The following is a 24,593-nucleotide window of genomic DNA, read 5'->3' on the forward strand; positions in this document are numbered from 1 at the left end:
GTCTTTCGAGCCCAGCACCTCAAAACCAATGCAACCCCAAAGAAGTTCATCATTCCTTCCTCCAGGCCCCCAGCCGCCATCTCCTTCGTTGACTAATACTTCAACCTCAGGCAGGATCAAGCACACACACAGTATGTGGAGCTTTTAGAGGATTGGGGGGGGGGGGATGTCACTATAGGCAGATAGACAAGCTCTTTCATTTCTCTTGTGGCCTCTTTCTGGGTTTCTCCTCTTTAAGTAAAGATGTTCTGAATGGGGGGAAGGGAACCAATGAAAATTATCAGTACAGATATTACTGTCCGTCGTTATATTGTACAGCATCAGTTTTAAATGAAAGTTTTGACATTTAGATGTATGCAAAATCACCAAAATTACCCATGTTATATGAGTGTGTGCGTGCGCGCGCGCGCACCACAGCACACTTGTAGAGATCAGAAGACAAGTTGTGGAAGTCGGTTCTCTTCTTCAGCCATGTATCAAGAATGGTGACCACCGAGCATCAAAGACCAGTTAAGAGAAGAACCCTCTGGCCTGCATGGTGGAAGCCATCAGGATTCTCACTCCCTCAGGCCACACCTCTATTCCACGGTCCTATTGCTGCATTTTCCAGCTGCATTCTGGGAAAGCCCTGCTGCTGTAATCTGGGGCTTTACCTGACCCGGTTGTCCAGTCCCTCATCCCCAGCCTCCTGCCTGCCTCAGGGAAGCCCCAAGAGAGAGCAACAGCAGCACTCAGGGTCTGCAGTGAGGTGAGTGTAGAGCATTCCCCTTAAAACAGCCTTTCCCTGGACGCAAAGGATCGCAGTGTTCCCGGAGAAAGGAACCTTGGTGATTCCACTCGCCCTGTGGACCAGGTCCCATTGCACTGGTTGCAGGGCGGGGCTCTGTCTTCTGAGCCAAATTACCTAACCCCGGATGGGTACCCAAGTGTTGGCTCAAGCAGATTCTCTTCTGGCAGAATCTAAATCGGGGACCCAAGATCTAGATGTTGGTTCCCAGAGCTAAGATGGCTACAAAGCTCAGGAGCTGAGCTAGGCTGGGTCAGTGGAGGGCCTCTGGAGCTGTGGAGAAAGAAGAAAGAACCAACGCACCCAGGGAGGAAATGGGTCAAGGCAATCAGAGGCCACACAGACAGAGAAGGAAACAGTGCTGTGCTAGGCCACCCAGGGCCTGCTCAGACCGGAGGCTTAAGCAAATTGGCACTGGCTTAGAAAAAAAAATTCAAACTCTTGATTGCACAATTAGGACCAAAAGTGAATATTAAGTTTGAAAATGTAAAGTAAATCCTAACGCCATGTGCTACTTGGTAAAATGTGTATGTCATCGGCCTAACTGCCCCGAGTGCCTTTCGGTCACTTCTTGTGCTGACTCTGTAGTCGTTATCATAAGAGGTCACAGAAAGACAGGGAGTCCTCTTCTAGCAGAGATCATCAAAGTTCACCTTCCTACGGGTCATTCAGAAGATTTTCCACCATTTCCATAAATAGTTACCAATGTCTTGTGCACATTTAGGATTGCGGTTGTGTTTAAAGAAATCTGGTTATTTTATTTATTCAGGTGTGTGTGTGTGTGTGTGTGTGTGTGTGTGTGTGTGTGTGTGTGTGTGTGTGTGCATTTGCAGATTTGCAGGTGGGTTGTGTGCTCGTGCAGGTGTGTGTGCACATATACCTAAAGAGGCACAAGGGTGATGATATGTGTCTTCCTTGATCACTCCCCCGAGGTGGAAGTCCCTGGCTGTGTCATGCGATGCAGACTCACGTGGTGTTTTGCTGAGGTAAGACCCATGGAAGGACAGGTAATATTTGGAGAGAGTACAAGTAGGACTCAATGGATAGTGATAGAATGCTAGCACAGCTAGATTTGTTGGTCTGGCGTCTTTGCTCATCTTCACTTCATTGAGAGAGGCACAGCAGAGAACTTCTCCTGGGGTCCCAGCTGGTTCTAGTAGCTTCCGCTGACTCATGCAGTTCTGCAGAGACCTGGCTGTTTCTGCTGGATCGCACAACCACTGTTGATTCCTGTTCGGTATCCTGACACTACTGAAGTGGACTCCTGGTCTCCTGGCAAATGAAGATGAGAACTGGCCCAAAGAACTACTTCTAAACAGGCCCACATCCCCTCGTCCTATTTACCATCTTTTCTCCCCTGCCTTTGGTTGGTGGACTAGAAGGGTGGTTGAAGCATTTAAGAACCCTTATTAAAGTAGATTTTGAAGACTCTAAGCCTGCACTCCCCACTTTATTTACTGAGGTAGAATCTCCTAGTTGAACCCAAAGCTCACCTATGCAGCTAGTCTAGCTGACCATCTAGCTTGACCATCTGCTGTCCCTGCCTTCTGGGAGATGGAACTGCAGGCTTGTCACCACCATCACGCAGCGTGTACAGGAGTTCTGGAGATCCCCGGTCCACTCCACACACTTGTGTAACAACTGCTCCACCCACTGAGCCATCTCCTCAACAACAACAACAAAAAAATCCAAGTTTGAAAGTTTTCAGAGCTCTTCACAGTGTGTGTGTGTGTGTGTGTGTGTGTGTGTGTGTGTGTGTGTGTGTGTACAAGCACACACCATGACTAAAGCTGAACACTTAAATATTCTTGGAACTTATGACACTCACTTGTCACCTTTGGGTTTATTATGAGATTTGTGCTGTTACTCAGAAAGTATCTTTGCTTTGAATCAATGTTGGGAAAATGAGACACAGATTCCAAACAATTTTATTTTTCAACAGCGGCTTAGCTGTGAACTTAAGAGCTGTGTGCAGAAACAAATAGAGAAGCCTGGCCTGGAGCCAGGAGCCAGAAGCCAGGGCCCATCAAACTCAGGTTCCACGCATCAGTTTTACAGCCCTGATCAAAGAGATCTCAGTGTTCCAAGGATCAAACCAAGGGCCTCACGTACACCCACACACAACCATTGGGCTACAGCCCAGCCACATATTTCTGTTGCAAAGTCAGTCCACTTGTGTTCTCCTTGAGTGCTTCCTCTTCTGTTTTGTCTAGAGTCAGGGGGTGTTGGCCTCGTGATGCCAACATGATCGGTAGCTCTTCCCTCCTTCTCTTCAGCAGCTCGGTACAGACAGTGTCTATTTGTGTACCCTCTTAGACTCCTGACTTTCAAGTGTACCGAGCACTCACTGACATGTCATCTCAGCTCTGGCTGCAGGACCCTCGTGACACTGACTCCTTTTTCCTAAGGATTTCACTCCTTCGTGTGAACCTCCATGAGCGCCTGGCATTTTTGTTCACTGGGCAGACATTTACTTTGAGCCTTTAGCACAGGGTAGAATCTGCAGGGGTTTTAATGGGTGCGGGGGTGTTTGGTGGTTGTTGTTGTTTTCCCAAATGGGAATGAATACAAGAGAACAAAAAGAGGGGGGAGTCACAGCAAGTTGAGATCAACCCTTGAAAAGTGAAAGCTTCACAATGCTACAGTTTCTGATCTTGTGTGTTCTTGTGAGTGATGACAGTTATTTCTTTTTGTTCGGTTGGTTGGTTTTGTTTTATTTTGTTTTGTTTTTGTTTTGTTTTGTTTTCCAGACAGGGTTAAAGACGCGGGCCAGGACACCTGGCCTGAGATGACAGTGTTTGTTTGTTTGTTTGTTTGTTTTGTTTTGTTTTGTTTTTGAGACAGGGTTTCTCTGTATAGCCTTGGCTGTCCTGGAACTCACTCTGTAGACCAGGCTGGCCTCAAACTCAGAAATCCACCTGTCTTTGCCCCCCCCCCCCAAGGTGTTGGGATTAAAGGCGTGCGCCACCACTGCCCAGCAAGATGACAGTATTTGTAATCACAGTGGCATTCTGGCTGCGCACTGTTCCTAGAGAATCCCAAATTGTCCCCTGAAATCAATTACGGAGCCCCCAAAGTCCCGACTCAGCATTCTCTAGGAGCTTTATTTATGATCTCAAAGTAAACTTAAAAGTATCCTTGAACTTTGGACAAATTGATCTGGGGTGGGGGGCCTTGTGCAGCTGCGGCTGCAGGCACGACCTTAGGATGAGCAAGTATGAAAAACTTGCTGAAGGTCCCTAGGCAATCTCGAGGCCTGTAGTGTGTGGTAGGTGAGCAGTTCAGGTAGCAGAGTAAAGGTAAGAGCTACCTCGTGCTATTTCGGGTCCCTGGAGGGCTTCTGTTCAGGTTCTCTTCTGTGTGGATCAGTTTCCGGCCTCTCCCAGGGCTGCCGATTGCTCGCTAAGGGATGCAAGGAGTGAACATTGCATCTTCTTTGTGAGCCTCCCACTCTGGCAAGGAATCACCAGGGTCCCAGGAGCCGGAAAACCAAAACCAAACCTACAGTTTGGGTCAACAGGGATGTTGCTCTGACTTCACCAACTATGCACAATGCTTTAGATTGAATGATCGGGGGGGGGGGGGGGGGTGGACGACTGGGATAAAGGTGAGTGGCTTGCAGAGTAGAGCAGAGGCAGAGAAAAGGGACCACTGGGCACATGCTCTGGTGTCAGTGAATGCAGAGAGAGAGGACATGGTGGCAGCTAAACTTGCAAGTGACAATGGAGAAACTCTATGTTCCGGTCTAAGCCTGGGGACTTTCTCCAACTGAGCCTTGGTTCCAGGAAAACTAGCCTGGGCTTTTCCCTTTCTCTCATCGGGAAGCCCACGGAGCTTCCTCTCTAGTGGGAACAAATGGATTTTTTTTTTCAGAATTCGCCACAAGGTGGCACCAGACACCGGTAGACGCAATGAAGTCGCTTCCCGCCGGGTGGGCGGTAGAATTGGGCCACCGGATCAGGTCAGGCCGGATTCAAAGGAAAAAGATCCGCATCCCCAGAAAAGTCACACAGGCCAAAGAAGGAAATAGGCCCACGGAAAACAAGACGCCTATTTTAAAGAGAAAGGGAGGAGTATCACAGAGGAGAGATATCATCGGCATTGCAACTCCTCAGTAAAACGGAAAGTTTCGCAAGAAACCTTGACTAGACAGTAAAGTGCGGGAAACGGGCGCTTGACGTGACAGGGGACAGTAACGTGTGGGAAGCAATCGATGGAGAGCCCAGAGAGGCAATTACAGGCCTGCAGGTGGATGCAAGTGGTGTCTGGAGACAGGGACTGGTGGAGGAGAAATCGGCCTGTGACTGACCTCTTGGCAATTGCTGGCATTTTCCAATGATAAAACGAGTGTGTCAATAAGCCCAACACAAATGAGTACTGTGAGCGATGACACAGTAAGGAAGCCGCCAAACTGGCCGCTCCACGATTGGGGGAAGATTTTATTGTGAATGGGGCAGGGGGGCAAGGGGGCGGGGTGGGGGGCCCAGAGACAGAGAGACAGAGACAGAGACAGAGAGAACATCCAGAGGCACCTGGAAGAGTCCAGAGCAGAGGGAGAAATAAGCAGATTGGACATGGCCAGCACTATTGGGAGCAGAGAGAAAGGTGTGTGTGTGTGTGTGTGTGTGTGTGTGTGTGTGTGTGTGTGTGTGTGTGTCATAGAATAGTCTTGAGACTAGCCAGAGTAGCAAGGAGTATGGTATAGAATAGCATACGAGGGAAAGGGGAAAAAGTCTTATAGAGAGCTGGCTGGTTTCTGGGAGGAAGGAAGCCTGTGAATGGAGGCAGCCTGGGAGTTAGCAAAGTGGGGGAGGAGTGGCAAGGGCCAGGGTGCTAACCTGGGCTTTGGGGTGTAAGTAGGGTCTGAGGAAACCTGGAGGCCAGCATAGACTTTGATCTGCAGCCATGGGTATGTATCAATGGACAGCCACATGTCCCCTCTGCCAGAGGCAAGGGACACGACTCCTTTTGGCAGAGGGAATCCCATTTCACAAGTTCCTGAGGAAAGCTGGCTTTTATCTAACCACCAATAATCCTCCTATAGTCTTCCTTGAGCTGAGCCAAGTCTGTCAGGGTGTTTGTTTTTTGTTTTGTTTGACATAGATACTTTCCAAGACCTGACAAGTTAGCAGCAGAAATACATACTGTTGCTCTCTTTCAAATTTTTACTTTTGTATGTGTGTGGAGGGTGTGTGCATGTGTGTGTGTGTGTGTGTGTGTGTGTGTGTGTGTGTGTGTTGTGCCACTGTGCGGACGCCAGGGAACCCCTTTGTGGCATTTGCTCCCTCCTGCCCCTTCTGTGGTTTCCAGGCGTGGGTTGAGCCCAGGTCTCCAGGCCTGCTCTGCCAACGCCTTTAGCCATCTGAGCCACCTCACTGGACTTAATTCATCTTGAGAATTAGTTTGTCCCATCGTCTTCTTGGTTATCCCTATGGGCTGATGATTTCAGGTAGATTTTTATTGACGGATAGCCTTTCTCCTCGGCGTGCTCAACTCTGCCCCACCTGTGGCCAGGAGAGACTCCTTTTAGACTGGTTATGTAAAGTTTTGACTGACCCAATTGTTCAAAACTTGGTTTTCTGATGGAGCAAGGAGTAAATGTTCTAGAATTCCCACAAGCCTTTCCCTTCCAGACCAGACACAGAATTAGCTATTGTTCTACGAAAACCTTGACTTCTTGGAGGATAAACAACGTTGAGAACCAAAATGACGTCATCGGTGTGCATTGTGGAGGGGTTTGATTCTACCCTGCCACTTCAACAGGAAAAAGCAAAAGCACTTTTTTTTTTTAACACCAAACTATGGGTTTCAAATGGTGTGACTTCCAACTTCAGGTGGCACAAAAGACTTGTGCATTTTATGCAGGCGTGACTCCACATTATCCATTGTTTAATTTTGTCTTAGGGTTTCTATTACTGGGAAGAAGAAAAAAAAAAAAACCACCATGACCAAAAGTAACTTGGGAAAGAAAGGGTTTATTTTGCTTACACTTCCAATCCATCAGAGAGGGAAGTCAGAGTGGGAACTCCAGCAGGGAAGGAACCCATAGACAGTTGCTGACACAGAGGCCATTGGCCTTGCTCAGCCTGTCTATCTTATGGATCCCAGAAAGACCAGTCCAGGGACTGCATTGTCCATAGTGAGTTGGGCCCTTCCCCATCATTCACTACTTAAGAAAATGTCCTGCAGGCTTGCCTACAACCCAGTCTTGTGGAGGCATTTTCTTAACTGAAGTTCCCTCCTCCCAGGTGACTCTGGTTTGTCTTAAGTTGACTCCTCTCAGATGACTCTAGCCTATCTTAAGTTGACATTAACCCTGGCCATCAAAGATCTGGTTCTAACAACACACTGTTCCTATGCAAACTTTGACGTCCACAATTGACCCTCCGCAGTTTTGATGCCCAAAGTCAGGTTCTTTCAGAATAAAGAGTATTCATTTGCTTCATCTGATAGCTTAGGAAAATAACTTTTTAAAGAACTATCAATAGAAACAGTACAAACACTGAATAAATTTTGTTTTAGACAGCATACCCCTGAGGATTTGTTGCCAAGTTACTGTGACTCAAATCACACATAATCTCTCACACCAGGGGCTACATGGGGACAGAAGTGTGGGTTCCGGTGTTGGTGTTCATTTTCATCTTTAGAGGGCTGTGACCTGCCCTGGGCCAATTTTATTCTCTATCTTTTCACTTTTTCTTAAGGCTTATTATAAACTCTCGGTATACTAATAATTCGCTTACTAGTAATATCGTATTGTTTAATCATCTCCCTATTGTTCATTGAAATCCAAGCTCCATGAAGCGGGACTTTGTTTTGGGATGATGCTAAGTGTTCTGTGAAGGCACAAGTAGAGAATCTGGGTCTGTGGGAAGCAAGGGCCACATCAATTAACATAATCAAGACAATCCCCCACAGACCTGAGCTCAGGCCAACCCGATCTAGACAGTCCCTCACTCAGAATCTTCCTGCCTGATTCTAGATAGCATCAAGCTGACAATTAGAACTGTTACACAGACAGAGAGAGGAAAGAGGGTTCTAAGAGAGTAAACCAGCTCTGAGGAGGTAGCTATCCCCCCATCAGGAGCAGGCTCTGTTTCTGATGTTCGGGTGGGGTCCAATATCCACATGTTGGGAACCTTAAGAGACAACAGAATAATTGAGAGAGGTCTTTATGTAGCTACAGAGGCCAGCAAAACCAGGGAGCATCCCATGAGAAACTGTAACAGAGGAAGGCTCGGGGTAATTCTTTATTCTGAGCTTAGGTAACAGAGGAATGAAGTCCCTGGGGTGAGGGAGCAGAGAAGAGAGGGGAGAAAAGATGAAGGTTAATGTAAGTATGCAATTTTTAATTCTGTAAACAGCACATTTCCAGACCAGTTGAAATATAACATTTAACACACGCTTCACAAAAGAGTCAAGGCAGAAATATACAGAACAGGACAAAGGCAGGGAGCCTCAGCCCACACCCCTACATATCTGCCCACACCCCTACATATCTCTCCTGGAGTCCCCAAAGTAGAGATGAGGCCGTTGGCATCTGTGCTGAAGACGGACTGGAAGCACCTGGTTGAAACCGTTACACTGTCTCTACCCTTGTCTGGCTGGTGAAGCCCAGGAAGTTGGGGCAGAGACAAGCCAGCTCCAGGTTCCAGAGGGGGAGGTGGTGGTGAGCCTGACTCTGCAGAGAGAGATGAAGCCACCTCCTTTCATCCTCCTCTGACTGAAGCTGTCCTCCACCCCTCCCTCGCTGCCTGGAGGTAGTGATGGTTATGCCTCTAGTCAGGGGTTCCTGATGAGTACCTGAGAGCGACTGAGAAACCCTGAGTGAATTGTCCTTAGGAAGAGAGCTGGTGTGATTTACTGTGGACAAGGTCCTAGGATCTGATGACATTTCATGAACCCACAGCAGCATCCGCGCATGTCCCATCATGGACGGGCTACGGCCTCTCTCGATGTCACCCTCAGCAGAGCGTGCTGACAGGATTTGGCTTGAAGTGAAACAGCCCTCCCATTCTTCCGTCCCTCCTCGGGTTTCCTCTTGTAAAGAGGGAAGTCCAAACCAACAGTGGTCTGAGTTTGATTTGACAAAAGGAGGTTTATTACTCTTGGTTGTTCGGTTGTTTACTTCAGATGGGGTTTCACCGTGTCGTCTAGGCTGTGATTTTCTCTCCCGCTCCTCCAAAGTGCTGAGATTTTGCACCCGGCTGAGTACTCTGATCATTCTTAGCACACGCGTATGCCCCACAGTCCGCATGATCTGAACTCACCGTTGTGCACAGTGCCACCAGTCTCCTTGCCAACCTGCAAGTGCGAGTTTGTATACACACAGAGATGAGGGGAGAAACCATTTAATCCCCACTACAGGTGACAAAGCGGGGGTCCGAGGTATGAAGCCATTTTCTCCACTGTTTTTCAGTGAGCGTATGGTAACTGTGTGTCTGGGGATCACCTCTCTAGACTATTTCTGTCACTCTTGGATGGTCACGCCACTCTGCCTCTGACGGTCACTGCTAGACGTGCACACAGTAGGCTCCTGTTACTTCTCTTTGTCTTTTGTCCACAGAGGAAAACAGAAACACAACCCACCCCATCCAGGGTTCTGGGTCCTGCAGACCAGGCTGTTAATCCATCAGGTCCTTCTCAAGTCTGTGAGATCCAGACCCCAAAGAGATGCTCCGAGGACAGCACAGCCACAGCACAGGCGTCCACCTCCTCCTTCCTGCAGCTGATCAGCTTCTGAGACGAACTGGTTATTTTCTAAAAAATCATTTTCATAAAAATTATTCATTAGACATTGCTTGAGTGGTGGTAGCAACAAAGACTATTGTATAAATCCCTACTATTTAACTTCCTTTTCAAGCACATGTGTGCACTTTCATGAATGTGTGCATATGTGTATATGCATGTGTGCACGTGTGTGTGTCATGTGTATGTGCATGTATGTGTTCATGTGTGCATGTGTGCTTGTGTGTGTTTCTGTGTTTTCACATGTGTAGGTGGATACATGTGCTCTTATGTTCAGGCCCTAGATGGCATTCTAAGTTTTCCTTGATCCCTTGTTCAGCATTTATATAGGTTCTGGGGACCCTAACTCTGATCTTCACATTAGGGGCCTGTCTACAAAAGGCACTTTAAACTTGAACACAGAAGTTTATAAAGGATATACCATATAAGCAACAAACAAAAAGAATTGAATATTATCAAAAATAAAAAGAAACCCATCATAATGCTGAAAGGTTTAGTTAAGAAGATCCAGCAATCAGAAATGTGTACACACTCAAATGCATGAAAATTTTCTGAGTGTGGTGGCACACGCCGTTAATCTCAGCACTTGGGAGGCAGAGGCAGGCAGATTTCTGAGTTCGAGGCCAGCCTGGTCTACAAAGTGAGTTCCAGGACAACCAGAGCTACATAGTGAGACCCTATCTCGAAAAATAAAAAAGCAAAAGTGCATGGAAAGTTGACGAACAGGAAGAAACCGAGGTAGCTACACTCATAGATAGATTCGTTATCGTGTTCTCGCAATCAAGTAGCAGACAGAAGTCGGGGCAAACTCAGTGATCTGAATCAACCCATGAGCGTCCTCACAAGAGCCCTGGTGCTCGGCTCTGCTACTGCTACTGCCTGCTAACACTGTTATGACTACTTGGAAATGACCGAGACAGGAGAGCTGGGTGGAGGGCAACCTGAAGACCTGGTTAAAGGGGGAGTTATTCCTCTTGTCAGGTCTCTTGTAGAGACCTAAAAGCAAGCCACACAAGAGCAGCTTCATAGAAACTGCAGGCTGTTAAGGAGCCCCGACAGTGTGTGGACGACAGCCACAGCTGGTTCTGATGCACTGGAGCAACTGACTGCCCACAAGACAGCACTGTGACACCTTTCAGGTGACAGGGATGGGTGTGTGGGTGTGTGGGTGTGTGTGTGTGTGTGCGCGCGCACGCAGTGCTTCCTGTTTGTTCTTTCTTTCTTTGATTATACTGCTTGGTGTGGTTGAGATCTAGGAGGCCTCTGAAGAGCCACCGGTGGAACATGTGTGAGCGGCTGAGGCCAGCCTTTACTCTTCCCCGGCCAGGGTGCAGGCACACAGGGCCTGCCTACACCTACCCAGAGGCTCAGAGACATGCTCCATGAGCATCCTGGGCTTGTGGGTCCCTGGAAGGACAGCTCTTTGAGCAGTCACTGTGAAGGTCCAGACTGTCGCCCTGGCCTGCTCCATGCCTGTCCAAGGCAAAGCACAGTTCATGCCACACGATCTTCAAACCTGAGAATCGTGAGACTCTTTGCATGCGTGACTCTTGAAACCGTAGGCACCCTGGGCTGAACAACACAGCCAGCCACCCTTTTGGTATTGCTAGATCTGGAGGGCGGGGGAACAGCAAAATGGCCTGCCAGAGCCTCGGGATGCTTACTATACTCTGGAAAAGGGAGAACTCACCCAGACCTTCTGATCAGGAGCTATTGCGACCTGAGCGTTTCCTCAAAAACCACATGTTGGAAACAAAAGCCCAGCGCAATGGGGCTGGGGTAGGAACTGTGGGAGGTAATGTAAAGGCTCAACTACATAAATGTAAACTATAAGGCCTTAAGGCTACCAGTGTGAAATTTTGTTCTATCACATTTAGCCATGTTGTAAGAGCAAGAAGACCTTTACCCATAAGCCCCTTCTGTCTTCATTCCACCATCACCATCCCCAGCCTCCAGAAGCCACTGAACTTCTATTCTCTATAGATGACCTAGTCTGTGGTATTTTATTACAGCATCACAGACTAAGACAAGTGAAGTCCCAATGATGCTTGCTCCAGTCTCTGCATATCTTCATAAACCATGAAAAACATGTCTATGCCCCACTAAGGCCCATGATGCATCTGGCCAGCATCACACTGACAGGTACAGGAATGTTCTTACCAAGGTGTCTGGGAGGACAACGGCGGGGCAGCAAGAATACCGGAGCAGCTGGCCCATCTTCCAGACGGAGAGTAGTACAACCACGAGAATCAGCATGAAGCCAACAAACGCAAACAGAGCTAGTGCCAGCGGAAGAGACTCTCCTATGGACAAATCATAAGAGAAGGCTTGGGAACTGCAGGGAAGGGGAGCCCCAGTCCCGCACCCACCTCCGAGAGTTTCTTAGAGCTGCACTCAGGTCAAGCTGGCAGGTGACACACCCTGCGACTTGGTGTGTCCTCCAATGGCTACAACTACCACCATTCTTCTAGAAGTTCAATTCGAGTGCTGTTTTTCAGAGAGACGATTACCATCTCTGTCTCGGGAAGGGGACGGGGAATGTAAGGCTTTGTTCATGGGAGCATGTGCCTGGCACTGCTACCAGAGGAAGGCAGGCTGCCAGGTCCCAGGCAGGATGAAGAGGAGGTGCTGGAGCAGAACAGCCCAGAACAGGGCTCGGTGGAAGCCAAAAACAAAGTGTTTCACAATTTGCTCTTGGCATTGACTCCGATGATGGAGGAAAATATTAAGTCCCCTAGACAGTCACATAATAACTGACAGATCAAGGGCCTATTACGTGTGCTAGGTCGACTTCCACTCCCTCAGGACTCTGCTAAGGTTCAGGCCTCTGTTCCACACGGTGAGGGCCTCTTTCATGGAAGAGGATGTTATTTATGCTCAAGATGGACTAATGGCCTAGGACAGGATACACAGGAAGGTCTAGCTCCGAAGCCTGTGATGAGTTTGCTAACAAATACAGCAAAAAGCACCAGGTCTGAGCATCTGGAGATGCAGAAGAGAAGAAGAGCTGGTTTCCCACCTCTCTGTTCTATCTAACCTCAAACAACCTGTTTATCACCTCCTGCCTGGGCCTTTCACCCACAATGTGACTCAGCTCATGAAGCTGTGGCGTGTAGGGTGGGGCTTATGTATTGTTTCAATTTTGGAAAATACTTTGGCAGTAGACATCAAAAACCGTACAATGTTCATACGCTTCCAATGCCCTCCTGTGATGTCCATTCCCAGAAAGTTATTCCAAGGAAGGAAATAGGTATGTACATCAGTCAGTGCACAGGAATGTCCAGACAAGAGCCGCAGCCAGTCTCCTTCCTGCCAGGTTGTGTCCTGCCATTCATGCATCCCTGTGTGCTGTGCCTCTCCACACACACACACACACACACACACACACACACACACACACACACATACACACACACACACACCTCACATGTTATTAATTTGCTGTTTGCTTCCATAACTGGAAGGCAGGGACTCCCTTCTCTGCCCCAGTGGACAGGCCAAGATTTGACATGTACTCAGTGCTCTGCAAATATCAAAATAAAAGGAAGGACTTCATCTTCCAGAGCCAATGGGAATGATTTAAATGCCAAACAAAACAGGCTGATGGAAGATATTACAGAACATTGGCATGGTAGGTTAGCAATTCGGCTCTTAAAAGAAGAAACAGGATAGACAGATTACAATTTGACTGATAATGGAAAATATTTGGAGAGTAAATGGTATCGCTAACAATAAAGATATACTTGCACATATTGGCATACCGTGTGTCTTTAGAAAGGAAGGTAAGCCAAGCATGGTGGCATAAACCTTTAATCCCAGCATTTGGAGAAAGAAACAGATGTATCTCTTGAGTTCTAGGCCAGCCTGATTTACATAGTGAGTTTCGGGACATCCAGAGTATATAGTAAGACCCTGTATCAAAGAAGAAAAAGAAGAAAGAAGAGAAAAAGGAGGAGGAGGAGGAGAGAGAGAGAGAGAGACAGAGAGACAGAGAGAGAGAGAGAGAGAGAGACAGAGAGAGAGAGAAGAAGGGGAAGAAGAAGAAGAAGAAGAAGAAGAAGAAGAAGAAGAAGAAGAAGAAGAAGAAGAAGAAGAAGAAGAAGAAGAAGAAGAAGAAGAAGAAGAAGAAGAAAGAGGGGGAGGAAGAGGAGGAGGAGGAAGATGAGAAGGAGGAGAGGGAGAAGAAAAGGGAGATGAAGGAGGAAAAGGAGGAGAGTGAGGAGGAGGAGGGAGAGAGAGAGGAGAAGAAGGAGGAGGAGGAGGAGGAGGAGGAGGAGAGAAGGACAAGGAGATGGAGACGGAGACGGAGACGGAGAGACGGAGACGGAGACGGAGAGACGGAGAGATGGAGAGACGGAGAGACGGAGAGACGGAGATACGGAGAGACGGAGAGACGGAGCCGGAGAGACGGAGCAGGAGCCGGAGAGACGGAGAGACGGAGAGACGGAGAGACGGAGACGGAGACGAAAGAGGAAGAGGAAGAGGAAGAGGAAGAGGAGGAGGAGGAAGATGAGGAGGAGGAGGGAAAGAAGGGGAAGAAGAATGAAGGATTTGCCTGTAAAAATGTACTTGTGACTTTTCTTAGTGTTGTGATCAAATGCCTAACTAGAAGCAAGGAAAGGGAGGGAGAGTTTATTTTGACTCTCACTCTGAGGATGCATTCCATCCTGGCAGGGAAGGTATGGTCATGGCTGCAGGAACAGGAAGCTGTGTGTTTACATCCCCATGGCTCCGGAAACAGGACAGGAAGTGGGATTGAGCTCTAAACCTCAAGGTCCACCTCCCGGAGAACCACTTTCTCCAGCTAGGCCCTACCTCCCAGTGGTTTTACAACTTCCCAAATGGTTCTGTGAGCCAGGCACTGTGTTCAAACACATGAGTCTATGGGGAGACACTCTATATCCAAATTGTAACAGCTAGTCTCTTGAGCAGCATGAGGAAAGATAGAGGAACACCTACTCATTATAGTTCTGTATTGTTTGGATTTTTCATAAGCTTGACAAATAATTTTTTAAGTACCAAGAAATGTTACTCAGAAAATGTTTATGGAAAATGTTATGAATGTATTTGCGAAAAACAAACCAGATACAACATGTATGTTATAAACCAGATATAACACGTATGTCATATTGTGCTACAGCATGTCTTTAAATGGGGGATCACTGAAGGGTCACAATTCCTTAGAGGAGGGCATTTACAACAGTGTCAAAGTTAAATGCATGTCTTTTGACCCAGCTACTTTACTTCCAGGAATTTATCATTCAAACATGCATACTTACATACATACATACATACTTACATACATACATACTTACATACATACATATATACATACTTATTTACATACATATATACATACATACTTACATACATACTTACATACATACATACATACTTACATGCACACATACTTACATACATACATACATACTTACTTACATAATACATACTTACATACATATATACATACATACTTACATACATACACAGTACTTACATACATACATACTTACATACATACATACATACTTACTTACATACATAATACATGCATACATACATATATATGTATAATGTATCAGCAAAAGTGATTCTGCACAAGGAAATTTTGGTGGGGGGAATCTAACTCTATCAATAGCAGATCAGTTAATTTAGCCTACACACACAAGCATGCATACACACATGCACACACACACACATGCACACACACAGAAGGATACATATACACATATACAAATGGAATAGAATTTGGTAATGAAAAAGGATGATGGAATTTCCTTATTCACTCACAAACATCTACAAGATACATAAAAGCAAGATTCAGAACAGTACATATGCCATCAGTCGTGCTTAAAAGATTATATGTGTGTGTGTATGTATGTGTGCATATGTATAATATAATATATATGTACATACTTACATATACATGTCCCCATTTACATGTATATGGATTCAAATGTCTTCAGAAGACTACATAAGAAATTCATACTGAAGGGAAAGAATGCAGGAACTGTGTAAATGGAGAAGAGACATAGAAAAGGTAATTTACATGTATACTGTGTGCCATGGGCCATGTGAAGAGACTTATATATTCAAAACAATAATTTTTTAAAGCTTACAAGAAAAATGTAACTAGTGGTGTTTGCACGGTGGGCTCACGGAATGTAAGATTTTGTTTCTCTTCAAAGAGTTTTTAATTGCTGTAGGTTTTTTTAGATGGTGAGCGAGAGAGGTAGACAGAGGGTCTAGGGAGGTGCTCCAGTCAGTAAAGTGCCCGGCATGCCAGCATTAGGAGCCAGGGTTGGATCTATGACATCCATATAAAAGCCAGGAAAGGCTGTGTACATCTATAACATGGGTGCGGGGGAGTCACTGGAGCTTGTTGGCCAGACAGCATAGCCAGTCAGTTAGATCTGGGGTCAGTGAGAGAGGCTGCCTCATAAAATAGAAAAAGAGGAAGAGAACAGATGCCCAATACAGCCTCTGTCCTTCACACCCACATGTGCATGTGTGGACATACATACACATGCATATATATGTGCACACACGCATACCTACACACATGTATATACACAACACAAACACAATTTTTAAATTGTTTAAATTCAAGTGAAAAAAGTCAAAAAGAGGGCTCTATAGACTCTACGATCCCTTCTAGACAAAAGCGGCTGTAATTGTATTATACAGTGTGGTGTCTCCCCCTCCTTCCAAGACCTGGCAAGGTAGTCTTGTAACAATGTGCCCCACGAGGAGGTAACTTTGGGGGCAGTTCCAGTCAACTGCTCAAGAAATCCTATCCAGTCCCCATGGTGGGCTTCCACCCATGGGGGAGTCGGAGTTTACCTTAGAACCCACCAAGCCTGGAAGCAAGCCTGGAGGTAAAGCCAGGGAAAGACTCAGAACCAGGCACCCGACGGGCATCCAGGCATGCAGTGGTAAGGCTGCCAAGTGCAGGGACCCAGGGACAAGCAGGTTATCCTTACCTTGCATCTCCACACACGTAGGCTGGCTGAAGGCACTGTGCCTCCCGATGGCTTTCACCAGTGCCTGCGCCTTCACACAGTACATGGCCCCCGGTTCCATGGTTTCTAGGTGCACCGGAATGTCCCCACTCCTCACCATCTTAACATGTTCCTTTTAAAAAAAGATTAAGACGCAGTTAGTACCTAAAGGTAGCAGAGCTGAAGATGGTGGGGAGAGCTGGGCAGGAAAAAGTGCAGGTAGTCCTTTCCAGAACATTCCAGAACAGAGAACACATCTCACGCATTCATGAAGGCATTCATTTCTTCATCCACGCACTCATAGCTATTAGGCCTGTACTAATATACTGATATAAAAATGTAGTAATATAATTCGGGATGCAGCACCGAATGAAACACATAAGCCCCTGCTCTCAGAGACCTTGCATGCGGGAGAGAAATATTACATAAACACATTCCTGTCGTGATTAGAGTTACGAAGCCAAATTGGGGCAAGGCAAAGAGAGTGGCTAGGAGGCACAAGGGTTAAAGGGAGATAAGAAACAGCCTCTCCAACAGGACAAGGTTTGAGCAGAGTCCATCCACCTGTCTGCCCAACCCTCAACACCCACTCTAACCCCCAGGCCTGTAGAGGAGCCTGTAGAAGCTTGTGTGACCCAGCCCAGATGACTCAGGGCATACACTCTCTCAGCAATGAGCCTCCCAGTTACAAGGGAGGGGGAAAGGCTCCACCCCCAAAGACTATGAGGTTGATGCGTGCTCTCTCCTGCCAAGTAGCATTTCTCCCACTCGGTTCCATCTGCCTGGCTGGCAATGCAACGTGCTACTAGTGTGCCCTGACCCAGCAGGGTAAATATTGGCCAATAACTTGTCCCACCTGCCCACAGCTATCTTCCAAGATCACTGTCCCACTCCAATGAGGGTGCAGAGCCCCCAGATATTGCTATGTGACACTGAACAGCCCAGGCTGAGAAGGGGTCCCACGGAGCTCCACTGGCTGTCCAAACCCCACGCAGCTTAGACCGACCGGTAAGGCACAAGCAATGAGGTTCATCCCTGAAGGATTTGGTCTTGGGGAACCAAATACCTCAAGCTGGACAGGAGGACAAAGGGAGAGGAGTGGGTGAGGAGGGTCAGTCTGAGATGCTTTGAGGAGTCAGGGAGGCACAGTCACAGGCATGGATAGGACCTGGGAGTGAAGGGGAGAGGCCACAGTAAGACCTTCAAGAAGAAGAACCAAGGCTCCCACAGGCCAGAGTCCCTGTGTAGTGAAGACTGTACTTCTGCCTGGCCCTTTGCTGGTTCTGCTCACAGATTTGGTGAGACACCTCTGTTGCCCATGTTGATCCTTCTGAGAAAATTAGCTTTCCTTGTGCCCACTGAGGTGGGCCACCAGGCTCTGCCATTATATCCGCTTAAACAGGGTTCCATAGGGCATGGCGTCCCCTGGGTCTGCTAGAGGGTTTTATACCGTGTTGCCTCTGCTGTTTGTCTGACCACTCTTCCATGAGGGCTGGCCTCCCACTCACCTCAGACTACAGCGGCCTTCCCATGGGGAAGGGCAGCTCCCTTCCAAGCTTTCTGCACGGCCCATTGTATCATAATTAGATAGTCTTATTCATAAGCTAGCTCCTGGCTCCGTGCCCCACTTCCACACTCTGCCAAGACACACACCCTCGAGAGGTTCATGCCCACCTTCTGCTTTTGAAATCATCCGGAACACCCTGGGCTGGAACATCCTGCCCTGTTGGCCCTATATGTCTGAGACTAGGTGGTGAGGAAGAAAAGAAAACCCAAATGCATCAAAAAAGCACTAGGGGTTCGGGGGGGGGGGGCATTAAAGCAAGGGAATCAGTCTCCCAAACTTCAATAGACCTGGCCTGAAAAGGGCCCAGATACCCTGGCCGAGGCCTAGGATGAACAAAGGTTCCTTTGAGGAAGGAGTGTAGGGATGGATGGTTGGTTCTCTCATCTCTCCTTTCTTAAACTTCACCCTGGTCAAGCCACTTATGCCATGAGCACTGCAAAGCTAGACACACTCCCTCTCCCCCCAGAAAGCTGTGCGCCTTCTCTAAGGCGTGACTCAAAGGCCAGGGTCTGCGGGAAGCCTCACCGCGGCGCCAGGCTCCCTCCTCCAGTAGACCACAAGGAACTCAAACTGGGGCCCCAGGTCTTCCAGCTCAATAACCAGATGCAGCCCATGTTCAGTGACCTCCATCCTGGGTGGGGTGAGGACAGCTGTTGGCAAGAGAAAGAAAGAATCAAAGTCAGCTCCAGGGAGAACCGGTTTCCTTGGGATAAAATGACCATGCCATCAGTGGAGACACAGCGGCCAGATGGGTGGGCGAGGGGGCGGGATGGTCTGCCGAGGGGTCCTAGTGTGTGGAATAATGTATATAAGCACTCTTCTGCACTCCACGGATGCTCATAAGATTCTTTTTAAATTTTATTTATATTAAATTTTGTTTTCAAAAAATATATTTGGTGAGTGTGTGTGTGTGTGTGTGTGTGTGTGTGTGTGTGTGTGTGTGTGTGCGCGCGCGTGCTTGCATGTGAAACACAGAGGCCAGTTCTCTTCTTCTACCAGGTGGGTTCTGGGAATTAAGCTCAGGTTGTCCTGCTTGCCAGCAAGTGCCTTTGCTTGCTGAGCTACCTTGGTGGTTCTCAGAACTCGAATAAACATTGTTGCTTTCTTTCCCTTTCAAAGAATGAGCTCTGCCTCCTCTCTCCACCACCCTGTTTCATTGTTCTTCACCTTGACACTAAATGAGCGGATACTTTTCCCTAATGTAGCGCTGAGTTTAGCTCCGCCCTCGCTGTGGTCTGCATGTGTGTACCAGTTCTCACGAATGGAAGGCACACATACACAGGCCAGTTAATTTTAAAATGCCTTGGCTACCTCAAAGGCTAGGAACTCCTAAACCTTCACCTACTACGGCATTCCTAATCGAAAACGTGGCCGGTGGCCACCCACTTGAATTTTCACATGGCTGGATGGCTTTCTCTCCTGGAGCTCCTATGTCCCATCCTTCTCCCCCAAGTCATGGCAATTCTCTGTCTCCGTTTTCCCAGTTCCTAGCCTGCTCAAATCTAAAGGCCCTGCCCCATCTCCCTTTGCCCAGCCATTGGTTGCTGGCAATTTCACTTATCGATCAAAAACCAACTGGGGACCAGGACCTTTATCATTTGGACAGGTAGATTTCCAATTAACTCAAAACATTAGAACCAATCCCCAACACCTTAATGCTAGCTGAGCACAGCTGGCATTGCCTTTGCCCCTTAGGGATGAACATACCTGATAGAGTCAACCCTGTGCATCCCTAGCGCTCACACAGAGCCCTGACACATATGATACCTGGTGTCTTGCAGACACCAGTAGCTTGGGTGGCTTTGTCCTTCTGTTCTTGGCCCAAGGATTCTTAATCTTACATAAAAACTGTCAGCAAGTCAGAAGTTTCTTAGAAACTCTGACAATCACTTCTAGAAATCACAGCCCAAGCACAAACACCATCTTTCGCATTTTGCAAGTTCCCTAACAGAGAGGCTGCCAGCCTCTGGGGATACCTTGCCACCAAGGGGCCAAAACAGAAGGGTACATACAGGCTGCCTCCCCTTCTTCGATATCAATCTAGACACTGCAGGACCAGAAGGGCCTGTGCGATGATTGGCATTGGCTTAGGAAGTAAGAAGGGAGGTGTCATGGGCTAAATCCCTCTGCACTGAGGCCAAGGAACATAGAGAAGAAAGGCAGTTCCTAGAGGAAGCACTCAGAGAGCAAAGTGGTTTTCCCTTGCCATCCTCATTGGAGAAAATATCCCTGGGTTTGGTGAGCTGCCCCTTGAAGGGACAAGAGGACTTGGGAAGTCAGGCCACCTGTGCAAATGTAGCTAGTTCAGACACAGCACCACTGCCCCTGTAATACCTGCAAAAAGAGAATGCCCACTCCACATACAGTCAGAATTTGGGCCATTAAATGCCATCTTTTACAGTCTAGAGAGTTTCCTTCTTCCTTCCTTCCTTCCTTCCTTTCTTCCTTCCTTTCTGGTAGCACTTGGGCAGAAACCTCTGGTCTACACAATCAGTATACTTGGCTCAATTGTTCTACCCACAGAAGGTAAATGTTATTCCTGTGGATTTTCATGTGTCAGAGAAGTCAGGGTGACCCTCTCAAATGGAAAAGGCGAATGGAATGCCCTTAGGAGATTCAGTGCTAGCCAGGTGGTGGTGGTGCACACCTTTAATCCCAGCACCTGGGAAGCAGAGGCAGGCAGATCTCTGGAAGTTCAAGACCAGTCTGGTCTAGAGAGTGAGTTCCAGGACAGCCAAAGCTCCATATAAAAACCCTGTCTTGAAGAATGAGAGAGGGAGAGAGAGAGAGAGGGAGAGAGAGAGAGAGGGAGAGAGAGAGAGAGAGAGAGAGAGAGAGAGAGAGAGAGGGAGGGAGAGGGAGGGAGAGAGAGAGAGGGAGAGGGAGAGGGAGGGAGAGGGAGGGAGAGGGAGGGAGAGAGAGAGAGAGGGAGAAGGAGAGAGAGAGGGAGAGGGAGAGAGAGAGGGAGGGAGAGGGAGGGAGAGGGAGGGAGAGAGAGAGAGGGAGAGGGAGAGAGAGAGGGAGAGGGAGAGGGAGAGAGAGAGGGAGAGAGAGAGACAGAGAGAGAGAGAGAGAGAGCTAGTACCAACTCAGCTAGGTTGCTCTTGAGATTCTGTTCTGTTCAGCACATGCAAACTCCTATCCCTCAGATGCCCCTGCAGCAAGACCTTTTCCTGTTTATGCTGGCCTCTTGAGCACAGATTTCACTGCCCAGCCCCTCCCAAATAACTGCCGGCACTCCCTGATCTCCATCTGTCCTGGCTGGCCTTCCTTCCAGCAATAGCTGCCAGACCCCAGAGGAGTTCTTGGCTGGAGTCTCGAGCTCCCAGGTGCCAGAGGAAGCAGGGCTGGGCGCTGCCTGAACTCTGTGGGCGGAGGAAGAGCTGCAGTGTCCTCCAGTGTCCATGAGCCTCCAGGTGCCTACACTGGGCTCCCACCATTTCAGCCAAGTCTTCCCAGTGCCCGGAAAAGATGCTCAGCAGAGAAGTCCACATAAGGCAACAAAGCCTCCCTGGCTCCCACTCCAACAACCCAATGCTCCTCATCTACTCACTGGCTCTCAGCTCCGGCATCCCCAGGGCAACAGTAATAATATTAACAACAATTCATGTGCTTCCCCTCAGCTATCCCGTGAGGCAAAATATTGGACTCACACAGCTATCAAATTCCAAGCTGGATTTGAACCAACCCTCATAATTCCTCAGGGCCAGTTTGGGATGCCTCAGCATCCAAACCCTCCTGACTTCCACTCAGCATCCTCTGTCCTCAGTGGCTTGACGTACTCCATTACTGGAGACTGGGACTTAATGTTCCTGAGCCCTCACTCCAAGCAGATCGCCTGCCACTGGAAGAAAATGGGCCACTGGAGGCCCTACCTTCCCCAGCACCACCTCCTACCATCCCACCCACTCCCACCTCACACAAGGAGCTGCCTCTTTCTGTTTCCACACAGTCCACTGTGTGTGGTGGTTGCAGCCAAGTCACTTTCTCAAGCGCCACCCAAGGGCCTCCTTAAGCTTATCAGAAGCTCTCTGCCCCTCCTACCTACCCAGCCACCTACTCAAATCCTCCCTCTGTCTGCATTTTAAACCCCGAGGTTCTGGGAGCCTGTCCTGCGTTCTTTTCTCCTCCCCACATTGCCCCTGGATATTCACATCATCTCCAGGCCTAGAGCTAATGTAACTTTGTGTTGTGTGTTTGCCTTTCATCTCCAAGAACCCCAGGGCCTGATTTCCAGCTGCCAGTCAGACATCCACAGCATGGCATGTCACAGGAACTCAGCTCCAAATAATATAGAGAGAGGAGAGGAGAGGGTCTCCTGTCCCTCGAGATCTGTTGCTCCTTTCGGGTTCTCTGCTTTAGATAGGACTCTCACAACCCAGGTAAGAAGCTAGATTATGTCTCCCCAACCCATCCCTCATTAGCCGATCCCCAAGCTCTGTCCATTTTAAATGCAGCCATGTCTCCTGAATTCCTCCATGCCCTCGTACCTTCTCTGATACTCTAGAGACCAGAAACCGTCTTGGCTTAGCTGAAAGCTATCAGGTCCCCTCTTGTTCTTCCTCTGCTCTTACCCTACTCCAGGTCACTTTCCTCTCAGTGGCCATAGTATTTGTTCTGTAAGAAAGACATGGCTCAGACCCTGTCTCCTTCCATTGCTCCCATCTCCTGACTTGAACAAACTTTACCATAGGGCCAGCTGCTTCATCTGCCACATTGCCCATCCAGCCCTCATCGCATCCCAAACACACAGGTCTTTTTACACGATAGCCATGGCTTGCCCTTGGCCACTTACCTGGACTCTCTTCTTCCCTTTCAATCACTTTCCAGTTATAGTTACAATAGAAAAGTTATTTGCCAGTGACCACAGAAAGGAAATGTTTCTAGTAGCTGTTAAATGTACAGATGTTTTTAAACAACGAAGCTGCTCTCAGCAGTATGGGGTTAACGAGGCTTCAGATGGGAAAGATCTACAGAGGCACGATTAGAATAAGAATCCCAGTGCCCATGCTGGAATGTCCATACCCGTGGACCCTAACAGGACAATCAGGACTGACTCCCAACGTGAGGAAGGAGAGAGACAGTAAGTGAGACAGTCAGCAATTTAAAAATATGTCAGTAAGATTTTGTGTTTATAAGTACACCAGTTATTTTGACGCTGAAGGTAGTTCCTATGAGGGCAGGAGGATTTGTGCCTTACTTGCATTTCGGTTAAAGGGGTGCTCCAGGTTGCTCCAGGCTGAAGTCTGTGAGCCCAGCATGGCCTTGACCCTGAAGTTATATGGCACTGTGGCGGTTATGTCATCGGTGACATCACACTCCAGACTTTTGGTCGGTGAGCATTGACTGCTGGGGATCCAGATGTGGCTCATGTACAGGCTCTCGTACTCCCTGGCAAGGAGGAGAAGGCAGAGTCACAGCACACCCTTTGAGGCAGACCAGAAGATGGTCAAAATTGCTGTCATTATGCTTTCGTGCGTCAGTAGAACATGCATTCTCTCCCCAGCCCCAGATTCTCTACTCCCTTCCCACCCTGACCACCATTCTCCTTTACTCCTCAGAAACCTTAGCATTAGTCTCTATCTGTCCCTGTCTCTCTACATCCACTGTCACCATTCCCATCTCAGCTGCCACCATGCCTTGCCACACTGTGGCTTCCCATGCTCCATATTCTGCCGAGGAGATTCCATCCGCAAACACTGCACACTCGGCAGACTGTGACGTTTCTCTCCCTGATGACTTCCTGTGAGACACTGGCCTTCTCCCATCCTGCCCTCTAGGGATGCTGCTCCTCCTGCCCTACTGACCTGCTGCTCACTCCTTCAAAATGCTGGTGATGTCTTTGCCTACGGCCTCAACCGAGATGTTCACTGCCTCAAGAGTTCTGCCTCTGCTATCTCACAGCTAGGGTATCACCTCCTACAGAGGCCACCACCTAAGACAAAGGAGCTGCACACTCAACTCCTTTGCATCAGCCTTCACAGCTTCCTATCAGGACTCAAATCTCTGCATTTGGCTCCCAACTCTGCTGCCCAATAGAACTCTTTGTGATGACTGAAATGTTTTTGAGTCAATGTTGTTGGGAGTGGGGGGGGGGTGTTTGTCACTGGCCACTTGTGGCTATAGAGCATATGAAAAAGGGAGAAGGGGACTCAGCAACATGTTTCAATTTAGGTTAAACCTAAATAGGTACTAGGAGCTAGTGGCTGCAACACTGACGAGGGCACACCCAGGGTATTTAGTTCTCTCTTCCTCTAGACACTAGTTTCCCTGTATCTATAAATTGCATCTTTGTATCCCTGACCCTAGAAGCATGTCTCTACACATGTAGGGCTCTGTTTGTGCTTGTTGTGTTAATACTGGGATTCCCCAAGAGAAAAACCAGTTTCCCAATTCTGAGCCAAATTTGAAGCAAGCTTTAATTAAACACTTGACCAGGGTGGACTTTGGTCAAGACAACTCCCTGGAATTCCCCACTGAGTGGCCTCAA

The 24,593-nt window shown here is 48.1% G+C and overlaps 1 protein-coding gene and 1 long non-coding RNA gene across 3 annotated transcripts in view; one reads left to right on the forward strand and one right to left on the reverse strand.

Moving 5' to 3' along the window:
• The first annotated feature begins 264 nt into the window (after window positions 1-264).
• Window positions 265-3,332, forward strand: Gm28166. 2 transcript variants are annotated; one of them, XR_871066.2, is made up of 3 exons: window positions 265-748; window positions 1,720-1,773; window positions 1,967-3,332. It is a non-coding gene; the product is annotated as a predicted gene 28166 (long non-coding RNA). The 2 variants fall into 2 exon arrangements; XR_003948210.1 differs by having other exon boundaries at window positions 1,975-3,332.
• A 4,692-nt stretch (window positions 3,333-8,024) lies between these two features.
• The window catches only part of Il20rb (interleukin 20 receptor beta), a 28,755-nt gene continuing 12,186 nt past the window's right edge, over window positions 8,025-24,593 (reverse strand). The window contains exons 3-7 of the mRNA NM_001033543.3: window positions 23,304-23,494; window positions 18,629-18,753; window positions 16,519-16,669; window positions 11,696-11,838; window positions 8,025-9,547 (exon numbers count right to left, since the gene is read on the reverse strand). Coding sequence (NP_001028715.2) covers window positions 9,431-9,547; window positions 11,696-11,838; window positions 16,519-16,669; window positions 18,629-18,753; window positions 23,304-23,494 — 727 coding nt within the window. The 3' untranslated portion in view covers window positions 8,025-9,430. The remainder of the gene's footprint in view (window positions 9,548-11,695; window positions 11,839-16,518; window positions 16,670-18,628; window positions 18,754-23,303; window positions 23,495-24,593) is intronic.

The sequence above is a fragment of the Mus musculus genome, chromosome 9, assembly GCF_000001635.26.
Source record: "Mus musculus strain C57BL/6J chromosome 9, GRCm38.p6 C57BL/6J".
NCBI classification, from domain to species: Eukaryota; Metazoa; Chordata; class Mammalia; order Rodentia; family Muridae; genus Mus; species Mus musculus.